The following is a 25086-nucleotide window of genomic DNA, read 5'->3' as shown; positions in this document are numbered from 1 at the left end:
GCCCACCCCATATTATTTTTGAAATGGGTGTGTGTGTGAACTCTCTATATGTCCCAGGCTGGCTTCGAACTCCTGGGCTCAAGTGATCCTCCTGCCTCAATATCTGGAGTAGCTGGGACTACAGGCACGCACCACTGCGCCTGAGTAAGTTCTCTTTTTGAGGATAAGAACATTTAGGTGACTATGCTAGCTTTTAGCAGAGGCAAGCAAAACTGGATTTATGTCCTTTTATATTTTTCCACTCTTTCTATTACTCAGGAGTAAACAGCAAGCAATTTGGGTAACTTAAAAAATAAACATTTGCGGGAGGGAGGGTGGACTGATGGGAGTAAGATTCTTTAAATAACTCTTCTCTGCTGTGACGGATCCGCAATTGATATCTAGAATAGAAAGCGTGAAATGGTTCTGATTGAAGCTTCAATCAACCCGGGAAACAATTGAGCTCCCTGGGAGTGGGGCAAACCAGACCTATGGTTTCCATGGTGACAGAGCCGGCTAGTCCGGACTCCCGGCTCTTTATACTGCGCAAGCGCTCACAACTGATTTGGCTACCCCGCGCCTTTTGGTTCGAAGAGAAAGTCACTCCTTCCCCTTCCCACCGTTCGCCTATCGCCCTCGCTCTTTGCTAGTCGCATGCGCGCTGGGCTCCTGTGACGTAGTTTTCGCGCGTCCGTGTCGTTTGGAACCGCGACGCTAAACATGGCGTGTTCCTAGAAGCCGCTTTCGGCATCAGTAGGCGGCGGCGTGGGGACTGGCAGCGTGGGCGCGGGACCAACCGACGCCACTTCGTGTTGGGAAGTGGGAGCGGGAGGGCCGGGCAATTCCCGACCGAACCAAACGGTGAGGCCCCGGCCCGAGAGCCACAGAGCGCGCGGGAGTGGAAGGGAGTGGGTTGGGCACCCGAGACCCGAGAGGCGAGGGAGGAAAGTGGGGCTACCGGGAGGTGAGGGATAACGGTAGCGAGGCAAGGGCGGCCTGCAGACTTGGCTGTTTGCGTAACCTTAGGAACCCCGGGAACTGGGGGCTGGCCGAGGAAGCCCGGGAGTGGGCAGCATGGTAGCGGAGCAATCAGGGTGCGAGCTGGGAGGGACAGTATGCTAGGCTAAGCAGAGCCGAGTGTACCCATCGTGGCCGCGGTTGCGGACCTGGGTGATGTATTTGCCCTTGGGGGATAGGTGGTGCAAAATTTGAGATAAAGTGGTTATCTCGATTATAAGACCGTTGTGCATTGTTACTGCGCACACGACCTTGTTGCTAATAGCAATAGTGTGATAGCTTTAAACGTTTGACCCTTACGTGCTTTTAATGAAAGAGGGAAGGTAGTTGTCCATTTGTAGAGAGGAGCTTCATGGAGAGGTATGGCCGCCAATTCTCAAGCTCAGCGACTCCTGCAGATTTGTATTTGGGGGTATTTGTGATTCAGCAAAACTACTTTTGCTCATTGCTTGTGTCATTTTTTCTTTATTATTTTGTGACATAGTGGTTAATGAGAGAAGTACTCCTATCTGAAAGTGATTTGACTAAATAGCAAGGACTGGTAAATAAACTACTAGTGCCAAGGTTGCAGTTGACATACCTCCTCCCCTCCATAATTTAAACGAGCTCAGTTATAGTGCGGTAGTGCCCTTCAGATTTCGGTTATTCTTCAGAAGGAAGTAAGGAAGAGCAGTTTGCAGCCATAATGCTTTCCCCCCCTCGGATAGGAATTTTCCTCCTCCATTTTCACGTTATTTCAAACTTCTCTGTTCAGTAGAGAAGCATCAGATTAAGGGCAGGGTGACTCTTCTATAGGAGACATCCATTGCATGACACATTTTACATCTTTCATTACTGAGAAAAATTTCGGTGAAATTAGAAAAATTTTCATTTTCCCTTTTGGTTATGATAGGACTGGTATTTTCTCTGTTTCTGCAGTAACCTAGCACAGGGTATAGTAGAAACAATTATAGTAATGGTTTGTGGCCATATGTTATAGCCCCAGGGTAGGAGGGTGGTCTCTGCCCTAGTCGCACTTCCTAAGGCCAAAGAGAATTTTCACCACAAACACATTTGGCTGTGGTAATATGTTAGATGTTTTAAACAGATGTGTAAAGATTATCTGATCATTAATAGAAAAATCATCAGATTTTGTGATGTTTGAATATATTTACATATGGAATCAAACCAGAATGCAGCATGATCCTTGTAGGCATGTGGCTATTAAAATACACTGAAGATTTTTCCAGAAACAAAATTTTTTTTCCCAGCAATAAAAATATTCAAATTTTGAATAAAGTAATGTTTGATAATTTGGATTTTGACCTTTGTGTTATATATTTGTACCTATGTGTGTGTATGTATTTAACCTCACTTCTAATTTAGTGTTATTGATGGTAATATTTTTTCCTTTCTTTATCAGCTTCAGATAGGGACTTAATTTCAGAGCATTTAAGGAATGGCAAAACACATTTAGTGCAAGTGTGAGTCTGTAGTGTCTTTGGTTTGCCGACTGTCAGGCTGATTACAGATAAGTACAGTTATAAGCTTTGTAGAGCTTAAGTTGCATCAATGTTCTTTACCCTTGCTACTCAAATTGTGGTGTATAGCATCACCTGGGAGTTTATTAGAAATGCATGATCTCAGGCTCAATCCAGAGCTGCTGAATCAAAATCTGCAATTTTAACAAGATCTCTAGATTAAAGGAATGTTCAATAAATCTTGAGATGCACTACTTTGGTTGGTAACAGTTGAAGAACACTGAACAAACACTGAACAAACACTGAACAAACCTGTATAAAAATTTATGGCATCATTTATTTTAATCTGAGGTGATCTTACACTGATTATCCAGTCTGATGAAACTGAGGCCCAGAAAGGTAAATGCCTTGCAAAAGGTCACACATACCTAGATTTATAACCCAGATTCCAACTCATCCAGTGCTTTTCTTTTGCTGATTACTATCAGAGCTTGTTATATTAAAAATGAACTAAAATTCATGAATGACAGTTAGGTGTTCATTCAATAACAAACGTTTACTGGGTACTGGACAGGCAGCCCAACAATACTGTGTGTCCCTGCTACGTGCTCCTGTTTATCATGGTGGCTAATAACCCACCACCTTTCCTCTTTATTTTCTTTGAGATGGGGGTCTCACTGTTGCCTAGGCTGGAGTGCAGTGGTGTGATCTCTGCTCACTGCAACTTCTGCCTCTGGGGTTCAAACGGTTCTCCTGCTTCAGCCTCCAGAGTAGCTGGGATTACAGATGCTTGCCACCAAGCCTGGGTAATTTTTGTATTTTTGGTAGAGACAGGGTTTCACCATTTTGGCCAGACTGGTCTTGAACTCCTGACCTCCTTAAACTCCACCCACCTCGGCCTCCCAAAGTGCTGGGATTACAGGAGTGAGCCCGGCCCGCTCTTTACTCTTTTTTTTTTTTTTTTTTTGAGTTGGAGTTTTGCTCTTTTTGCCTAGGCCGCAATGCAGTGGTGCGATCTTAACTCACCGCAACCTCTGCCTCCCGGGTTCAAGTGATTCTCCTGCCTCAGCCTCCCGAGTAGCTGGGATTACTGGCATGTGCTACCGCGCCCAGCTAATTTTGTATTTTTTGTAGAGATGGGGTTTCTCCATGTTGGTCAGGCTGGTCTTGAACTCTCGGCCTCAGGTGATCACCCACCTTGGCCTCCCAAAGTGCTGGGATTACAGGCGTGAGCCAACACGCCTGGCCCCCTCTTTACTCTTTACTGGTTAAAGTTCCCTTCTGCTTCATAGAGGAAGTGAAATACATTGAGTGGAAACTTCATTGCTCTCTGTTCTGTTTCACTTGTGAACATGAAGACCTCTATCTGTCCATCTCTAATTATATTCTAATTTTTTTCTCTTTATGGGCAATATTTCCTTCATGTGTTTGCTAGGGCGGCCACAACAAAATACCTTATATTGGGTAGCTGAAACAAGAGAGTTTTTTTTTTTCTCACAGTTCTGGAGGGTGGAAGTCCAAGATCAAGGTGCAGATAAGATTGGTTTCCTGTAAGACCTCCATCCTTGGCTTGCAGATGGCCACCTTCTTGCTGCCTTTTCTCATGGTCATCTTGTGTGTACATGCACCTCTGCTGTCTCTTTTTCTTTTCTGTTTTTTTTTTTTTTTTTTTTTTTTTTCAGATGGAGCCTCACTCTTGTCTCCCAGGCTGGAGTGCAGTGGCCTGCTCTCAGCTCACTGCAGCATCTGCCTTCCTGGTTCAAGTGATTCTCCCGCCTCAGCCTCCTGAGTAGTTGGGATTATAGGCGCCCCCCATCACACCTGGCTAATTTTTATGTTTTTAGCAGAGACGGGTTTCACCATGTTGTCCAGGCTGGTCTCAAAGTCCTGACCTCAGGTGATCTGCCCGCCACAGCCTCCCAAAGTGCTGGGATTACAGACATGAACCCCTACACTGGCCTGTTGTGTCTTTTTCTTTCTTTTATTTTATTTTATTTATTTATTTTTTTTTGAGACAGAGTCTCGCTCTGTCGCCCAGGCTGGAGTGCAGTGGCGCAATCTCGGCTCACTGCAAGCTCCGCCTCCCGGGTTCACGCCATTCTCCTGCCTCAGCCTCCTGAGTAGCTGGGACTACAGGCGCCCGCCACCGCGCCCGGCTAATTTTTTGTATTTTTAGTAGAAACGGGGTTTCACCGTGGTCTCGATCTCCTGACCTTGTGATCCGCCCGCCTCGGCCTCCCAAAGTGCTGGGATTACAGGCCTGAGCCACCGCGCCCGGCCGTCTTTTTCTTTCTTACTTTTTTTTTTTTTGAGACGGAGTCTCGCTCTCTCGCCCAGGCTAGAGTGCAGTGGCCCGATCTCGGCTCGCTGCAAGCTGATCTCGGCTCACTGCAAGTTCCGTCTCCTGAGTTCATGCCATTCTCCTGCCTCAGCCTACCGAGTAGTTGGGACTACAGGTGCCCGCCACCTCGTCTGGCTAGTTTTTTGTATTTTTAGTAGTGACAGGGTTTCACTGTGTTAGCCAGGATGGTCTCAATCTCCTGACCTCGTGATCCGCCCGCCTCGGCCTCCCAAAGTGCTGGGATTACAGGCATGAGCCACCGCGCCCGGCCCCTGTCTCTTTTTCTTATAATGGCATCAGTTATATTGGTTTAGGGCTTTACCCTAACAACCTCATCTTATCTTAATCATCTCCTTAAAAACCTTATCTCCAAATACGGAGGGTTCAGGGGTTAGGGCTTCAACATGAATTTTTGAGGAACACAATTCAATTCATAACATTCAGTTATTCCTTTTTCAATTAGTACTGACTTAACAAGGATTTAAGCATAACCAAGTCTCTTACCTTTTTTTTTTTTGAGACAGAGTCTCACTCTGTTCCTCAGGCTTGAGAGCAGTGGTGCTATCTTGGCTTACTGCAATTTCTGCCTCCCAGGCTCAAGCAATCCTCCCACCTTATCCTCCCTGGTAGCTGGGACCATAGGTGAGGCACAGGCCACAATGTTTGGCTAATTTTTGAAATATTTTTTGTAGAGATGGGGCTTTGCCACATTGCCTAGGCTAGTCTCAAACTCCTGGGTTCAAGCGGTCTGCTGGCCTTGGCCTTCTGAAGTATATTGAAATTATAGGGGTGAGCCACCATGCCTGGCCTCAAATCAAGCCTTATCTTCAATATACTCTCCTTACCTTAGATCCTTAGATTACTCTTCAGCTTTGTCTGTAATTATTTTTCTTAGTTTTTTTTTTTTTTCCTTTTTTAAGAGAAGAGGTCTCTGTTACCTAGGCTAGCCTCAAACTTCAGGGCTCAAGTGATCCTGCCACTTTAATCTCATGAGTGGCTGGTACTACTTGTGTGTGCCTCCATGCCCAGCTTATTTCCTTTAAGTTTCTTGAAATAATTCTCTATATTCATTTTCTTCACCTCCTTATTACTTATTTTATTCTATTTTTTTTCAGTATTTTGAAGGCTGACAGTCCATAGCAGTCACTGAATTTGATGTAGTGGTGATCACCATTGATATTTTTGTTGCTAAATCTAATGGAATCTGTTTAATCATTTGCCATTTTAACTACTTGTTCATTCTTGAAATTTTCTTCTTATACTTCTGGGACACCATATTTTCCTTATTTCTGTCTTATGTTTTAGCCAGTGTTTCCTTGGTTATTTTTCTTTTTTCTCTGACCACTTTAGATGTTTCACTCTGAGACACTACCCTGCTCTCTTCTGAAAACCTTCAGATTAAAATCCAAACTGCATAGTGTAGGAAATAAGGACCTTAATGCACACTCTTCTTGAATGGTCTCATCCGTCGTGGCTTCAACTACTGCCTCTATTTTGATGACTCCCAAATCTCTGGCTTTTTAGCACCAGGTCTCTCTTCAACGCTGACATATGTAGTTGTCTTAAAATACTTGACATTCGTGTCAAAAAGTGTATTTCAACCTTCCTGAAGTTGTTTTCCTGCTATGAGCCATGCAGGCACCAATGAGTTGGAGAAGCCCCAAATCTTCATTCTTTCCCCTTATTAACTTATGTGTAACCCCCACCTCCAACTCTCCAACTATCTAATTATTTTATTTCCAACTCTCCAACTATCTATTTTTTTTTTTGAGACGGAGTTTCACTCTTGTTGACCAAGCTGGAGTGCAGTGGTGCGATCTCGGATCACTGCGACCTCCACCTTCCGGGTTCAAGTGATTCTTCTGCCTCAGCCTCCTGAGTAGCTGGGATTACAGGCATGCGCCACCACGCCTGGCTAATTTTGTATTTTTAGTAGAGACGGGGTTTCTCCAGGTTGGTCAGGCTGGTCTCAAACTCCTGGCCTCAGGTGATCCACCCGCCTCGGCCTCCTAAAGTATTGGGATTACAGGCATGAGCCACTGTACCCAACCAACACATATATAGTTTAAAATGTAAGTGTTTACAGTACAGTAAACTATTAACAATATAGTACTACAAACAGTATTCATATTGTTAATAGTATTATGCAGAAAAATTAAGGATGTCGGGAACATAGAGATTTTGGGTTTAGGAGTGAGCCATTTTAGATTGGCACTTAGTGGACACCTCTTTAAATAGAGGACAACTTGAACAGAATGGAATGCTGTCAAAGAGCAAGGCATGCTTTTATCTAGAGACCAGAGCTTTCCAGCCAGAGGGAACAAATTGTACAAGGGAAGGATAAGCTACATTTTATACATCTTTCACTAAAGATGTTTGCATATTGTCTCCAAGTCTCTGTTACTGTAGATAACTAGGTTGTGCAGACAACCTAGTCCTTTGTCTCCTTATTCTTGTATGCCCATGCAGGAGTATCTGTGATTAGAGCACCAGGTGTGAAACTGCTGGGTCATAGAAGATACAGTCAGGAGTTGCTTAAGGCTGGGATACATCCTGAGAAATGGGTCATTGGGCAATTTTGTTGTTCGTTCTATGAACATCGTATGAACAAACCTAGATGGTACAGCCTATTATATTCCTGGGCTATGTGGTATATAGCTTATTGCATCTAGGCTACAAGCCTGTACGGCATGTTACTGCACTGAATACTGTAAGCAGTTGCAGCAAAATGGTATTTATGTGTTTAAACATATCTAAACTTAGAAAGGTACTGTAAAAATACAGTGTAGAAGATTTAAAAAAAAATGGTGCGTCTGTATAGGGCACTTACCTTGAATGGAGCTTGGAGGACTGGAAGTTGCTTTGGATGAATCAGTGAGTAAGTGGTGAGTGGAAGTGAAGGCCTAGGGCATTAGGGTACACTTAGGCTACACTAAATTTATTAATAAATTTTTTTCTTCAATAATTTTAGCTTATTGTAACTTAGTTTATAAACTAACTTTTTGTCTCTGTTGCAGTAACACTTAGCTTAAAACGCAAACACGTTGTGTAGCTCTACATTGTTTAAAACAAAGACACAAACACACACATTAACGCAGGTACACACAAGTTCAGGATCATCAATATCTCTGTCTTCCACCTCCACATCTTGTCTCACTGGAAGGTCTTCAGGGGCAATAACATTCATGGAGCTGTCATCTATAATAGCAATGCCTTCTTCTGAATTATCTCCTGAAGGACCCGTCTGAGGCTGTTTTACAGTTAACTTTTTTTTTTTTTAATAGGAGTAGTACATTGTAAAATTATGATAAGAAGTATAGTAGCGGGGCTTGGTGGCTCATGTCTGTAATCCCAGGGTTTAGGGAAGCTGAGGTGGGAGGATTGCTTGAGGTCTGGGGTTTGAGACCAGCCTGGGCAACATAGCCAGACTCCATCTCTACAAAAAGTAAAAAAATTAGCATGGCATGATGGCTTATGCCTGTAGTCCCAAGTCTCCACTATTCAGGAGGCTGAGGTGGAACGACCACTTGAGCCCAAGAGTTCAAGATTGTAGTGAATTATAATGCCGGCATTGCTATCTACCTTGGGTGACAGAGATCCTAACTCTTAAAAAAAAAAAAAAAGTAGGCCGGGTGTGGTGGCTCACACCTGTAATCTTAGCACTTTGGGAGGCCGAGGTGGGTGGATCACGAGGTCAGGAGTTTGAGACCAGGCTGGCCAACATGGTGAAACCCTGTTTCTACTAAAAAAATACAAAAATTAGCTGGGCGTGGTAGCATGCACCTATAATCCCAGCTACTTGGGAGTCTGAGGCAGGAGAATTGCTTGAACTCGGGCGGCGGAGGTTGCAGTGAACCAAGATTGCACCACTGCACTCCAGCATGGGCAACAAGAGTGAAACTCCATCTCAAAAAAAAAAAAAAAAAAAAGTGTAATGTGGTAAATGCATAAACCAGTAACATAGTTGTTTATTATCACTTTCAAGTATTATGTACTGTACCTAACTGCATGTGCTAGTGCAGTAGGTTAGTTTACACCAGCATCACCATTAATGTGAGTATTGTGATTTGCTATGACTTAGGATGGCTATAATGTCACTATGTGATAGGAACTTTTCAGCTCCGTTAAAATCTTATGGGATCACTGTCATATATATATGGTCCATATCTGACTGAAATTTTTTTTTTTTTTTTGAATCTCACTCCGTCTGCCAGGCTGGAGTGCAGTGGCACGATCTTGGCTCACTGCAGCCTTGACCTCCTGGGCTTAGGTGATTCTCCCATCTCAGCCTCCTGAGTAGCTGGGACTACAGGTGTGCCCCACCACGCCCAGCTAACTTTTTGTTTTTTTAGTAGTGATGGGGTTTCTCCATGTTGCCCAGGCTGGTCTCTAACTCCTGCACTCTAAGTGATCCGCCTGCCTCAGCCTTCCAAAATGTTGGATTACAGGTGTGAGCCACCTTTTTTATGTGGTGTGTGACCCTCTGTGTGTCCTGGTCATAGAATACACAAAATATATACTCACACTTAATTTCTTTTAGAGACTGCTAGATAGCTCTCCAAAGTTGTATTAATGGATATTCCCAGTAGCAATGTGTAAGAGTTTCTGTTTCCATGCATTCTTGCCAGCATTGAATATTTTTGGACTTTGTAATTTTTGCTAGTCTGATGATCATAAAGTAGTTTTTCACTGTTTGGATTTTAAATCCCTGATAACCAGTGAGATAGCATCTCTTCTGATATTAATTAAACATTTAGCTCTTCCTTTCTATGTATTTTCTGCTTACACCCTTTGTTCACTTTTCTTGTATATTTGTCTTGTTGATTCATAAGGGTTCCTAGTATATTCTGTATAATAAACCTTTGTTTGAGTTATGTATTAATAAAATTCTTCTCTTAATCTTCACCTTGTTAACCTTGTGTAGAGTATCTTCAATGACTCCATCAATTTCAGTCTTCAGTTCTGATGTATAATTTATTAGGCAGATAGGTTATGAACTTGATGCATTTTTGTTCTTTCTCAAGTCTAAAGCTAAAAATTCCCAGTTAATTTAAGTTGAGATATCAATGGACAGCACTGAACAGAAGTAAAAGTGTATAATCTTTAGGGAGTACTGGGTGGAGACAGGAAACTTGCATTTAAAGTTCTAGAAATGTCACTAATGAGCCTGCGACCTTAGAGAAGTCAGTTTATCTCCTTAACATCTTTTGGCCACAGTGTCTTGATCAATAAAACAAAATACTTAAACTATAGAGCATTGATATGAGTGTCTCCAAGGTGATAGGAAAATTATGTTTATTTACTTGTTAACTTATATGGACTCACAACTGAGAGAAAACTTATTTTAATGATAAAATGTAGAATAGTGATTAACTGTGGGAGTATTACTTGGCATACAGCACATGCATATTTGAACAAACGGATTTTTATAAATACAATGACTCACTGAGCTCTTTATGGCAAGAATGAGATTCTTTTAAGATATAGCTTTATAGACAATGATGTCCTCAACCAGTAAATGGAAACTACCAATCAAAGATGTCTATATTTGGAGAGAGGACTGATGATCTCTTAACTCAGCAAAAAGTTTGCCTAACCGCTCGTTATAAATTATAGTCTGTTAAATTTAATCTAAGCTGTGTTCTCTCACTTCAGTGCCTTGCTCAAAATCAGTTTGATAGCTTTTCCTTCCTGTTTTTTCTTTTTGTATCAAAGAAGGAACTTTATTTATTTGTTTGTTTTTGAGATGGAATCTTGCTGTGTCACCCAGTCTGGAGTGCGGTGACACCATCTTGGCTCATTGCAACCTCCACCTCCTGAGTTCAAGCAATTCTCCTGCCTCAGCCTCCCTAGTAGCTGGGATTACAGGTGCCCGCCACCAAGTCCAGCTAATTTTTGTGTTTTTAGTAGAAATGGGGTTTCACCATGTTGGCCAGACTGGTCTCAAACTCCTGACCTCAGGTGATCCGCCTGCCTCGGCCTCCAAAAGTGCTGGGATTACAGGTGTGAGCCACCGCCCAGCCAGAGAAGGACCTTTAAAAGCAATAAGCGTAATTTATGCTGTTCCTTAGTGGGTTTTGTACAGACATGTATTTTTGTTTTTCAGCTAAGGAGACGTCAGAGGGTGATGGTGGCAGTAGTTGGTACCTCACAGCTGGGCACTGATCAGGTAGGGGTTGTCAATATTGTTTACAATAATGTATAACTTTTCCTATTAGTGGGAGATTAGTCATGGGGGACTCTTGTATATACCAAACAGGCAAGAGACTTACTGCAGTTTATCAGTGCCATTTTACTAAAAACTCCCAGTAAGACAAAAATACTCACGTTTTTTAGACTAGTCTTCCTCTCACAGGTCTGCCTCCCCTGTGTATTGTCTTGTTACATACTTTGTACTTCACCCATTTATTATTTGTTTACCATTTATTTCTCTCCCCACTATAAGATATGCTTCACAAGGCTTGGGTTTTTTTTGTCTTTTTAGTTAATCGATGTATCTCAAGTGCCTAGAATAGTATCTGGCATTTGTAGGTGTTCAGTATGTATTTATTGAATGAATAAATATAGAAAAGCCTAATGATAAATCAAGTAAATATCAGAAAGGGGATTAGAGAGCACAGGATTAGAAAAAAGGGTGTTAGATATTCCCAGTGAAAAGTATTATTAAATTTTGTTGGCTTGATATGCTCCATTTCAGTATAGGGAATATACTGAATAGACTGTTCATACATTCATTCATTCATTTTTTTTTCAGCCATTCAGCACACTATTTACTCTAGCAGTGTTTTTTTATAGATATTTCTGTCTTTACTCTGATAAAATTTGTATTGAACCTCTTTCTCTCACCTTTTCTGTCTTCTTCTGAGAAATCATAATTTCTGTTACTGCTTTGTTTAGTTGATCATCCATTTACTGAACATCCTCCACACTGTGCTAGGTAATGGCATTTATAGATGAGTAAGACATCATTCTTTCCTTTAAACAGTCCGTGATTTGGAGATGAGACAGAAGTAAACAAGCAAGTAAGTACAGTAATAGGAGTGTGTACTGTGCAGAACAGTAGCATGGAGGAAGGAGTGCTTTCCTGTCTACAGCAGGTAAAGATTTCCAGAGGAGCTGATGTCTACCATGAACAGCAACTTTAGTGATATGTGCCCATTCGCGGCCATTTTAAAAAGCATACATAAAAGTAGACAGAATTGTATGATGAACCCCCATCTAGCCATCATCCAGCTTTAACAATGATCAATTTCATTTCATCTTACCTCCCATATACTTCTCTAGTTACATTGATAGAAGATCTAGAAGCTTGGTCAGATACAGATTTTTTTTTTTTTTTGGCAAGCAGCCTTTCTTTTAAGATTTTGGTTTCTCAAAATAATAAACTGTTCATTTCTTTAAGTTTTCTAATATGCTCAGTTTCCTATTTTGATTATCGTAGAACTCTTCCCTGGTCTTCACAGAAATTAATTTTTTTCTTGTCTTTGGCATATTGTCTTTCTCTAATTTGCTTTTGACTCTGGGCAGTTTAACAATTTGCTTGTATTTCCTATCCATGATTCCCCAGTGATATATTTTCTGCCTCTTATTCTTCTCTTTGTAGACTTGGGCTGTATAGATCATGATTCTTTTTTTGAGACATGGTCTCACTCTGTTTGCCCAGACTGGTGTGCAGTGGTGTGAACATGGCTCATTGCAGCCTCAACCTCCTGGGCTCAAGTCATCCTCCTACCTCAGCTTCTTTTTGAGAAGTCTCGCTCTGTTTCCCAGGCTGGAGTGCAATGGCATGATCTTGGCTCACTGCAACCTCTGCCTCCTGCCACCTCAGCTTCTTGAGTAGCTGGGACCATAGGTGCATGCCACCACACCTGACTAAGGTATTTATTTTTATTTATTTTTTATTTTTTGTAGAGATGGGGTCTTGCCATGTTGCCCAGACTGCCAGGCTGGTCTTGAACTCCTAGGCTCAAGTAATTTTCCTGCCTCTGCCTCCCAAAGTGGTGGGATTACAGACGTGAGCCACTACACCCAATCTGAATATTTGTTCTTATCTGAAATGTGGAATTATGCAGTGAATCAGTAGGTGATTTTATTCCTCTCTTCCTGTCACTCTTGTCTGTTCTTGCTCTATGGTTTCTCAGTCTCCTTTATACTAGACATTGCCTTTATTATTATATTTTAAAAAATTGCTTCATATTTACCTTGACTAGAACTCAAAAACAAATTCATGTCTTTACCTCAAATTTTCTTTTGGTAGAGTGGTGCAATATTTATAGAAGTAGAAGCAGTGCTGTAAGGAAGTTCTTAGGTGTCATATTTTGCCTCAAGGTGAGGTTTTCCTTTTTATGTTTTGAATTTCATCTTCGTTGCATTGCATTACTCTCTGGGCTCCTATTCATTTCTTTCCCTCAAGAGCTCAGCATTCTTTGCCCTATCCTCCTGAACCCTGTAATCCCTGTTACATTTCCAGATGGTTGTCTTGCTCAAATGGTCATTGAGAATTCTAAAGTTCCTCACTTCCCCCAACCCTCCTTGAGGGAAAAGGAACATACTCTTTGGAATGTGGTACTTCTTACCATCAGGTGGCAGGCACTGCACACTATTCAATTTATTTCATTTTGTTTTATTTTTTCGATATGGAGTTTCACTGTTGTTACCCAGGCTGAAGTACAATGGTGTGATCTCAGCTCACTGCAACCTCCGCCTCCTGGGTTCAGGCGATTCTCCTGCCTCAGCCTCTCGAGTAGCTGGGATTACAGGCGAGCACCACCACGCCTGGCTAATTTTTGCATTTTCAGTAGAGACAGGGTTTCACCATGTTTGTCAGGCTGGTCTCGAACTCCTGACCTCGGTGATCTACCCGCCCCAGCCTCCTAAAGTGGTGGGATTACAGGTGTGAGCCACCATGCCTGGCCAGTTCAAATTATTTTTACAGCTTTAGGAATGATAGAAACAATAGTACATTATCTGGTAAAGAAACAAGTTGATGTGGGAACTGGTAAGGAGAAGACTTAGAAGTGAAAGTGAAGATAAAATTGCTAACAAATACAAATGTATTTTCCTTTTATGTGATGCAAGTGTACACAATATATAGAAGTGTATATAATAGGTGAAGCTTAATGGAAAGTAAATAATACATTAGACTGTTTTGGTTAGTTAGATTTTTCCAAGACTGTTTAAGTATTTTAAACTATCGTCTTTATAAACACCAAATAGTAAGAACATTAAGTACCTAATAGATACATGACTATTTGGAGCTATACTGCTATTTGAGAATAAACAAAACATAAAACCCCTGCTGTTTGATTGTAAAACGCAGAGTCCCCTGGGTGAGGAAAATTGACTCTTGGTAAACGCTGCCTTCACAAATCCAGATAATATGACAAAACTATTGCTTACCGGCTGGTCGTGGTGGCTCATGCCTGTAATCCCAGCACTTTGGGAGGCCAAGGCGGGTGGATCACCAGAATTCAGGAGTTCAAGACCAGCCTGGTCAACGTGATGAAACCCGATCTCTACTGAAAACACAAAAATTAGCTGGGTGGTGGGTACTTGTAATCCCAGCTACTTGGGAGGCTGAGGCAGGAGAATTGCTTGACCCCGGGAGGTGGAGCTCGCAGTGAGCTCAGATCGTGCCATAGTATTCCAGCCTGTGCGACAAGAGCGAGACTCTGTCTCAAAAAAAAACAAGCAAACAAAAAAACTGTTGCTTACCTACTTGTGCTACTGAAGACTAGGTTTGTAAACTTTCTCTCCTGAACTTTCATGAGAGTGCAGTTATTAACTATATTACCTACTTCTTGATATGTGCTTAACAAGAGAAATACATAATGATTTGCAGCTCTTCAGAAGTTGGGATGAATTTGGAGAAAGGAAGAGAAATAAAGCAAATATCTAATTCCTGTGGAAATTTAAGCAGATGTAAAATGAAAACTCTTGGCCTTAAAAAATGTATTTTTTCATTATTAAAGTGTGTCGACTATAAGAATGATAACCCCTGGAGCTTTCTTAACACAACTATTGTTTATGATTTGATGTATTTACTGCTTGTCTATTTGTAGGTGTTTGTATTTTGTATAGTGTTAAATATATATATTTTATATTGTAATTTTTATTTTATATATATATATATTCCTCTAGTTACAAAACAGACTAAATTAAGAGTATTTTTAAGTTGTGATTGGCTTAAGCAGGTTTAAACTTGTAGTTCCAAATGCACTTCTTTTTTCTTTCTGTTTTTTTGTTTTTTTTTTTTTTTGATACAGAGTTTTGCTCTTGTTGCCCAGGCTAGAACGCAATGGTGCGATCTCGGCTCACTGCAACTTCTGCCTCCCGGGTTCAAGCGATTCTCCTGCCTTAGCCTCCCTAGTAGCTGGGATTACAGGTGCCCACCACACCTGGCTCATTTTTTGTATTTTTAGTAGAGACAGAGTTTCGCCACATTGATCAGACAGGTCTCGAGCTCCTTGCCTCAGGTGATCCACATGCCTCGGCATGCCAAAGTGCTAGGATTACAGGTGTGAGCCACCACGCCCTCCAGATGCATTTCTAACAAGCAGGAGTTTGCACGTTTTTTGAAAACTCCAAGCAGAAGTTTGTAGGTCTTTTGAAACTCTTGAGTAGGTTGCGCGTTTTTTCCTCCCAAACAAACCAGTTTTTGACAGTCTGCATGAAGTGTCATTGGGCAGGTGTTCCCAGCCGTCAGACCATGGACCAGTATCAGTCAGTCCATGGCCTGCTAGGAACCGGGCCACACTGGAGGAGGTGAGCAGTGGGTGGCGAGTGAGCATTACCTGAGGTCCACCTCCTGTCAGATCAGCAGCAGCATTAGATCCTCACAAAAGCGCAAACCCTGTTGTGAACTGCACATGCATAGGATCTAGGTTGCATACTACTTAACGATAATCTCACTAATGCCTGATGATCTGCGGTGGAACAGTTTCCTCAAGAAATCTTCCTCCCCTGCCCTTTACCCCTCCCCCACTGCCCCACCCCTTCTATGGAAAAATTGTCTTCCATGAAACCAGTCCCTGGTACCAAAAATGTTGGGGACTGTTGTCATAGGGAATGCATCAGTAGCCCTGGTGGTTCTTTTAGCTGAAGGTATTTGGGAAATACATGGAAGCATCTTTAGTCAGTCTGTGTGAAGTGTTAATAACGTATAGTGTGCGGGGACAGAGAGGCTAAACAACCTGTAATGCATGCACAGAAAAGAATTTCTTGTCCAAACTGCCAAAGACTTCTGCTGAGAAACTGAAATGAATCCAGATGTTGTAATACACAGTAGCATCTTTGGAACCTCCTTGTCTTATGCCAAAAGTCTTAACATTCTTTCATCTTGCTTTAATTTCTTGATCTTTTTGGCCCTGAGTTAACATCAATTGTTGTTGAAACTATAGACACTTTTTTTTTTTTTTTTTTTAAAGACAGGGTCTCATTATGTTACCCAGGCTGATCTCGAACTCCTGAGCTCAAGTGATCCTCCCACCTTGGCCTCCTAAAGTGCGAGATTACAGGCATGAGCCACCACTCCTGGCCTATATAAGTCACATTTTATTTATTTATTTTTTCGAGATGGAGTCTCACTCTGTCACCCAGGCTGGAGTGCCATGGCGCGATCTCAGCTCACTGCAACCTCCACCTCCCAGGTTCAAGGGATTCTACTGTCTCAGCCTCCTGAGTAGCTCGGATTGCAGATGCATGCCACCACGCCTGGCTAATTTTTGTATTGTTAGTGGAGACGGAGTTTCACCGTGTTGGTCAGACTGGTCTTGAACTCATGACCTCGTGATCCACCCGCCTCAATCTCCCAAAGTGCTGGGATTACAAGCGTGAGCCCCCGCCCCTGGCTATAAGTCACATTTTTAAAAAATTAAAAAAATTTTTTTTTTAGAGACAGAGTCTCACTTTGTCGCCTGGGCTAGAGTGCAGTGGCACAATTGTAGCTCACTGCAGGTCAGACTCCTGGGCTCCTCCACACTCAGCCTCCTGAGTAGCTAGCTGGGACTACAGGTTTGTGCCACTACTGCTGGCTGAATTTTTTGTTTTTTCTTTTTTGTAGAGTTGAGGTCTCACTATTTTACCCAGGTTGGCCTTGAACTCCTGGGCTGAAGCTGTCCTCCCACCTAAACTCCCAAAGTGCCGAGATTACGCTTGAGCCACTGCACATGGCAATCTCTTGTGGATTTTGACGTTTACATAGTCAAAGCACTTAAAAAAACCAGCTTATTGAGCTGTAATTTACAGTCCGTGTAATTCGCCCAGTGAAAAAAGTACAATTCAGTGGTTTTTAGTATATTCACAGAGTTGTGCAACCATCATTACAGTCAGTTTTAGAACATTTTCATCATCCCAAATAGCAGTTGCTCCACATTTTCCCCCAATCCCCTAGCCTAGGGAACGACTTACCTACTTTTTTTGTGTTATAAATTTGCCTGTTCTTCATATTTCATATAAATGGGAATCATGCAACTTGTGGTTTTATGTGACTGGCTTCTTCCACTTAGGGTGATATTTTCAAGGCTCATTCATGTTTTACTGTGTTACAGGATTTCATTCCTTTTTAACTGAAATAATACTTCATTGTATGGAAATACCACATTTTGTTTTATTTATTTTAATTTAATTTTAGTTTTTGAGACAGAGTCTCACTGTGTGGCCCAGGCTGGAGTACAGTGGCATGATCTTGGCTCACTGCAACCTCCGCCTCCTGGGTTCCAGTGATTCTCATGCCTTAGCCTCCCGAGTAGCTGGAATTACAGGCACACATCTCCACGCCTGGCTGATTTTCGTGTGTGGGTGTGGCTGTGTGTGTATATATATGTGTGTGTGTGTGTGTGTGTGTGTGTGTGTATGTATGTATTTTTTTTTTTTTTTGAGACAGAGTCTCACTTTGTCGTCCAGGCTGCAGTGCAGTGGTGTGATCTCGGCTCACTGCAATCTCTGCCTCCCGGGTTCAAGTGATTCTTCTGCCTCAGCCTTCTGAGTAGCTGGGAGTGCAGGCACATGCCATCATGCCCAGCTAATTTTTTGTATTTTTAGTAGAGTTGGGGTTTCACCGTGTTAGCCAGGCTGGTCTCGATCTCCTGACCTCGTGATCCGCCTGCCTCAGCCTCCTGAAGTGCTAGGATTACAGGCATGAGCCACTGCACCTGGCCTGATTTTTATATTTTTAGTAGAGATGGGGTTTCACCATGTTGGCCAAGCTGGTCTTGAACTCTGGACCTTAGGGGATCTGCCCACCTTGATCTCCCAAAGTGCTGGGATTATAGGTGTGAGTCACTGCACCTGGCTGAAATACGCATTTTATTTACCCATTCATCACATGATGGATATTTGAGTTGTCAGTTTTTGGCTACTATGAATAATGTTGCAGTGAATATCTGTGTACGAGTTTTTGTATGGACATACTCATTTCTCTTGAGTTTATGTCCAAAGGTAGAATTGTTATGTTATATGTTAGTCTGTGTTTAACATTTTAAGGACCTGCCGGACTTCCAAAGTGGCCACTTTACATTCGCACCAGCAATGCCTGAGGGTTGCAGTTTCTCCTTACTGATACCTCATTATCTTTTTTTAAAAAGCTGGACACCATTGATTGGATCATTATCTTTTTGATTATTGCAGTAGTAGTGCGTGTGATACCGTGGTTTTTTTTTTTTTTTTAATTTAAAATTAAATGTTTTTAATATAGATGGAGTTTTGTCATGTTGCCCAGGTTGGTCTTGAACTCCTGAGGCTCAAGCAGTCCGTCAGCGTAGGCCTCCAAAAGTGCTGGGATTATAGGCGTGAGCCACCTTGCCCAGCCTCATTGTGGTTTTGATTTGTGTTGCCATAATTGCTAATGATGTTGAGCATCTTTTCATATACTTATTGACCATTTTTGCATCTTCTTTAACCACCTTTTAAAATCCTTTGCCTATTTTTAAATTGGGTTATTTATCTTTTTATTATTGGGTTGTATAAAAGTTCTTTATGTATTCTGGATTCAATTCCCTTATCAGGTATATGGTTGGCAAGTATTTTCTCTCCTTCTGTGGGTTGTCTTCACTTTCGTGATAGCGTCATTTGGTGAAGTTTTAATTTTTATTTTTTTGAGATCTTGCTCTGTCACCTAGGCTGGAGTGCAGTGACACAATCATGGCTCACTGTAGCCTCAACCTCCTGGGCTCAAGTGATCCTCCTGCCTCAGCTTCCTGAGTAGCTGGGACATTAAGTATGTGCCATCATGCCTGGCTAATTTAAATTTTTTGTAGCGACAGGTTCTTGCTGTGTTCACTAAACTGGTCATAAACACCTAGGCTCAAGTGATCCTCCTCTCTTCGCCTCCCAAAGTGTTGGGATTACAGGTGTGAGCCACTGCATCTGGCCAAAATCTTTTATTTAAAAAAAGAAGGCCGGGCGCGGTGGCTTACACCTGTAATTCCAGCACTTGGGGAGGCCAAGGTGGGTGGATCACGAGGTCGGGAGTTCGAAACCAGCCTGGCCAACATAGTGAAACCCCATCTCTATTAAAAATACAAAAATTAGCTAGACGTGGTGGTGCACCCCGTAGTCCCATCTACTCAGGAGGCTGAGGCAGGAGAATCACTTGAACCTGGGCGGCGGAGGTTGCAAGTGAGCTGAGATTGTGCCACTGTACTCCAGCCTGGGCAACAGAGTGAGACCCTGTCTCAAAAAAAAAAAAAAAAAAAAAAGTACAGTCAGCTCTCCATGCTTTTTTTTTTTTTTTTTTTTATACTTTAAGTTCTAGGGTACATGTGGATAACGTGCAGGTTTGTTACATATGTATACTTGTGCCATGTTGGCGTGCTGCACCCATCAACTCGTCATCACCCATCAACTCGTCATTTACATCAGGTATAACTCCCAATGCAATCCTTCCCCCCTCCCCCCTCCCCATGATAGGCCCCTCTGTATGATGTTCCCCTTCCCGAGTCCAAGTGATCTCATTGTTCAGTTCCCACCTATGAGTGAGAACATGTGTTGTTTGGTTTTCTGTTCTTGCGATAGTTTGCTGAGAATGATGGTTTCCAGCTGCATCCATGTCCCTTCAAAGGACACAAACTCATCCTTTTTTATGGCTGCATAGTATTCCGTGGTGTATATGTGCTACATTTTCTTAATCCAGTCTGTCACTGATGGACATTTGGGTTGATTCCAAGTCTTTGCTATTGTGAATAGTGCCACAGTAAACATACGTGTGCATGTGTCTTTATAGCAGCATGATTTATAATCCTTTGGGTATATACCCAGTAATGGGATGGCTGGGTCATATGGTACTTCTAGTTCTAGATCCTTGAAGAATCGCCATACTGTTTTCCATAATGGTTGAACTAGTTTACAATCCCACCAACAGTGTAAAAGTGTTCCTATTTCTCCACATCCTCTCCAGCACCTGTTGTTTCCTGACTTTTTAAGGATTGCCATTCTAACTGCTGTGAGATGGTATCTCATTGTGGTTTTGCTTTGCATTTCTCTGATGGCCAGTGATGAGCATTTTTTCATGTGTCTGTTGGCTGTATGAATGTCTTCTTTTGAGAACTATCTGTTCATATCCTTTGCCCACTTTTTGATGGGGTTGTTTGTTTTTTTCTTGTAAATTTGTTTGAGTTCTTTGTAGGTTCTGGATATTAGCCCTTTGTCAGATGAGTAGATTGCAAAAATTTTCTCCCATTCTGTAGGTTGCCTGTTCACTCTGATGGTAGTTTCTTTTGCTGTGCAGAAGCTCTTTAGTTTAATGAGATCCCATTTGTCAATTTTGGCTTTTGCTGCCATTGCTTTTGGTGTTTTAGACATGAAGTCCTTGCCCATGCCTGTATCCTGAATGGTATTACCTAGGTTTTTTTTTTTTTTTTTTTTTTTTTTGACGCGGAGTCTTGCTCTGTGCCCCAGGCTGGAGTGCAGTGGCGCGATCTCGGCTCACTGCAAGCTCCGCTCCCCCGGGTTCACGCCATTCTCCCGCCTCAGCCTCCCGAGTAGCTGGGACTACAGGCGCCCGCCACCTCGCCCGGCTAATTTTCTTGTATTTTTAGTAGAGACGGGGTTTCACTGTGATAGCCAGGATGGTCTCGATCTCCTGACCTCATGATCCGCCCGTCTCGGCCTCCCAAAGTGCTGGGATTACAGGCTTGAGCCACCGCGCCCGGCCTACCTAGGTTTTCTTCTAGGGTTTTTATGGTATTAGGTCTAACATTTAAGTCTCTAATTTGCAGGTTCTGCATATGCAGGTTTAACCAATGTCATGTTGAAAATATTCAAAAAGATTAACATAAATAGTAGAACAACAACAAAATACAGTATAGCAACTATTTACATAGCATTTATATTAGGTATTATAAGTAATCTAGAGGTGAGTTAAAGTATATGGAAGGATATGCATGTATTATATGAAAATACTACTATGTCATTTAATACAGGGGACCTGGGCATCCTTGGATTTTTGTATCTGCAGGTAGTCCTGGAACCAGTACCCCCTCATATACTGAGGGAGAACTGTATAGGCATTTACACACAGCTATAAAAGTCCGTCTAATCTACATCTCAGAAGTAGTAATCTACATCTCATTCTGACTACATCTCAGAAGTTTTGGTATACTGTGTCTCCATTTTCATTCATTTCAAAATATTTTCTCATTTCCCTGTGATTTATTTGAGTTGTTGGTTATATAGGAGCGACTTTTTTCATTTCCACATATTTGTGAAGTTTTTGTATATCTCTGTTATTGATTATGATCAGAGAACATATTTGTATGATTTCAGTTCTTTTAAATTTACTGAGGCTTGTTTTGTGGCCTAGCATATGGTCTGTCCTGGAGAATGTTCCATGTGTACTTGAGAAAAATATGTGTATTTTTCTTTTGTTGAGTGGAATATTCTGTAAATGTCTTTTGGGTCTTGTTTGTGAGTAATGTGGTTCTAGGCTTGTATTTCCTTGTTGATCTTCTTCTTAGTGTTCTGTTATTGGAAATGGAGTATTAAAGTCTCCAAATGTTATTGTAACTCAGAATCCCAGCTTTAAAATGCATTTAAAATTTTTTCCCTTCTTAATCTTTTTATTTTATTTTTTATTTTTTATTTTTATTTTTGAGACAGAGTCTTCCTCTGTCACCCATGCTGGAGTGCAGTGGCACAATCTTATATCACTGCAGCCTTGACCTCCAGGGCTCAAGCAGTCCTCTCACCTCAGCCTCCCAAGTAGCTGGGACCACAGGCATGTGCCAGCCACCACATCTGACTAATCTTTTGTATTTTTAGTAGAGGTGGGTTTTTGCCATATTACTGAGGCTGGTCTTGAACTCCTGAGCTCAGGCGAACTGCTCACCTCAGCCTCCCAACATGCTGGGATTACAGGTATGAGCCACTATGCCAGGCCCCTTAATCTCAGAAAGTAGTCTAGCAATGTATTTAATTTAATTTAATTTAATTATTTATTTTTATTTTTATTTTTATTTTTGAGAGAGAGCCTTGCTTTGTCGCCAGGCTGGAGTGCAGTAGTGCATTCTTGGCTCACTGCAACCTCTGCCTCCCCGGTTCAAGCAATTCCCCTGCCTCAGCCTCCCAAGTAGCTGGGATTACAGGCATGCACCACCACGTCCAGCTAATTTTTTGAATTTTAGGAGAAATGGGGTTTCACCATGTTAGCCAGGCTGTTCTTGAACTCCTGACCTCAGGTGATTCTCCCACCTCAGCCTCCAAAAGTGCTGGGATTACAGGTGTGAGCCACGGGAGCCACTGTGCCTGACCTTATTTTGTATTTTGAGACAGTCTCCTCTGTCACCCAGGCTGCAATGCGGTGGTGCGCTTTCCCCACTGCAACTTCCACCACCTGGTTCAAGTGATTCTTTTGCCTCAACCTCCTGAGGAGCTGGGACTACAGGCACATGGCACGGTATGCCTGGCTAATTTTTTCCATTTGTAGTAGAGATGGGGTTTGCTATGTTGGCTAGGCTGGTCTTGAACTCCTAGCCCCAAGTAATCCTCCCACCTCGACCTCCCAAAGTGCTGGCATTACAGGTGTGAGCTACCACATCTGGGCCTTACAGTATATTTTAAAACTCTTCATTTTCCTTCCTTTCCCACCAGGCATTCCTGTGTACAGTACTCATCTAACTGTGCACTTGCTTAGAAATTCCAGGAGTTTTTTTTTTTGAGACGAAGTCTTGCTCTGTCACCCAGGTTGGAGTGCAGTGGTGTGATCTCGGCTCACTGCAGTCTCTACCTCCTGAGTTCAAGCGATTTTTCCAGGGGCTAACTTTAAAACAAATCAGACATAGGGACTCAGCTGTGGAATTCTCCTGCTTAGGAAGAGTTACAGATGGTCTACCACCACCAGGCTGAAGTCAAGATGATGCCAGCTATACCACCAGCTTACTCAAGATAGCCATTAGCAAGGTGTGCAGAGCAGACGCAGTGGCTCACACCTGTATTCCCAGCACTTTGGGAGGCTGAGGTAGGTGAATTACTTGAGGCCAGGAGTTTGAAACCAGCCTGGCCATCATGCGAAACCCCAGCTCTATTAAAAATACAAAAGTTAGCCAGGCTTGGTGGCGCACACGTGTAATCGCAGCTACTTGGGTGGCTGAGGCACAAGAATCGCTTGAGCCCAGGAGGCAGAGGTTGCAGTGAGCTCAGATTGCGCCACTGCACTCCAGCCTGGGTTACAGAGCAAGACAGGGTGACATGTATGTGAGTCTTCTCACATACATATATACATACATACATACATACATACGGCATGTGGACCTGTACCCTCCTGCACCTCTCCCGTGTGTTTCTTATACCAAGTTTTTCTTCTTAAACCCCTTCGCTCAGTGCAAAAAAACCAAAATGATTCCTCTGAGGCTTGAGCTGGGCTCTTTTCCCATTTACTAACATTTAAGTAAAAGCTGCTTTCCTTTTACCACACCATACTTTGACTTACCACACCATACTTTGACGGCCAAATTTGTGTTGGGTACTTTATTTATCCTGGTGTGGTACCTCTGCTCTTTGAGCAAGCTGTTGTGGGCATGATAGAGGCTCACTATTCTTTGCCTGCTGCCCTGTGGTGGAGCTTCTGACCCAGGAGTAGTACCTGGATGGAAGAAGAGAGCCCTGGTCCTCTAGCTGTGTTTGCCTGGTATAGAACTTCTACAGCATATAGCTGGGGGTGTGTGAGAAATGCTGGCTGGCTGGCTACCCATCCGGGGGAGAGACCATAGCCCTTGGCTGGGAGTTAGGGTGAGAGAAAGCCCCGTGTTCTTGGCTGTATGTCCCTGGAGTAGAGCTTCCTCACATTGTGGGGCAGGGCTGGGTTTGTGGCTAAAAAACCACAGATTCTTAACTGTTCCTATCAAGATTTAGTAGTATTTGTCGCATAGATGTTTCTGTATTTGCTGTATGAGCTTAAGACATTTTCCAGAGACTTTGAGCCTTTTATAATTTTCACCAGTTAGGGTTGTATCCCTGAGGAGAGGGTCTGTGGAGCTACTCATGCCATCATTCCAAAAATATTCTTTCTCTTCTGATTCTTTTAAACTGGAATTTAGTCCCAATCTTGATTAGATGAATGTTGACCACTTTTGATGTTTCAGAGGTGAGGCTGTGGGCTGCATATTTTTTTTTTTTTTTTTTTTTTTTTGAGACGGAGTCTCGCTCTGTCGCCCAGGCTGGAGTGCAGTGGCGCGATCTCGGCTCACTGCAAGCTCCGCCTCCCGGGTTCACGCCATTCTCGTGCCTCAGCCTCCTGAGTAGCTGGGACTACAGGCACCCACAACCGCGCCCGGCTAATTTTTTGTATTTTTAGTAGAGACGGGGTTTCACCGTGGTCTCGATCTCCTGACCTTGTGATCCGCCCGTCTCGGCCTCCCAAAGTGCTGGGATTACAGGCGTGAGCCACCGCGCCCGGCCTGGGCTGCATATTTCATCATATCAGGAGGCACTTAAGGTCAAGTTGTGTTGCTGTTTTTGATAACTGAATTTATTCTCTTGGTTAAGCTGGTGACTGATGATGGATTTCTTTATTTTAAAGGTTTGTTTCTTCATTACAATTAGCAAGTAATCTGTGGAGTGATACTTGGACACACTGGGAACACATTCTGTTCCCCAACAACTATTCTTTCATTTAATGGTTTTAACATGGGTTATTTACCCATGCCTGAATAAATTATTTCACTGTGGGAACCCTTTTTATTTTGAAACACTCTTCAGTTTTTACTCTAATTTTGAAACCTTTTTGTTTTTTTTTTAGAGTCAGTCTACTTAATGTGTTGGCATTTAGTAGACTTGCTGAGGTTATTGTATGTGTGA

General features: G+C 42.5%; 1 protein-coding gene across 4 annotated transcripts in view; it reads left to right on the top strand.

Moving 5' to 3' along the window:
• The first annotated feature begins 572 nt into the window (after positions 1-572).
• Positions 573-25086, top strand: part of IPO11 (importin 11) — a 230911-nt gene continuing 206397 nt past the window's right edge. The window contains exons 1-2 of one of the 4 annotated variants that reach the window (XM_050793725.1): positions 573-840; positions 10904-10966. In XM_050793725.1, coding sequence (XP_050649682.1) covers positions 10925-10966 — 42 coding nt within the window. In that variant the 5' untranslated portion in view covers positions 573-840; positions 10904-10924. Of the gene's footprint in view, positions 841-7510; positions 7529-10903; positions 10967-25086 lie in introns of those variants that run through there. The other 3 variants (XM_050793726.1, XM_050793727.1, XM_050793728.1) reach the window with 3 other exon arrangements.

Source organism: Macaca thibetana, chromosome 6 (genome assembly GCF_024542745.1).
Source record: "Macaca thibetana thibetana isolate TM-01 chromosome 6, ASM2454274v1, whole genome shotgun sequence".
NCBI lineage: Eukaryota > Metazoa > Chordata > Mammalia > Primates > Cercopithecidae > Macaca > Macaca thibetana.
The sequence above is the reverse complement of the archived record's forward strand: the minus strand, read 5'-3'. Positions and strand labels throughout refer to the sequence as shown.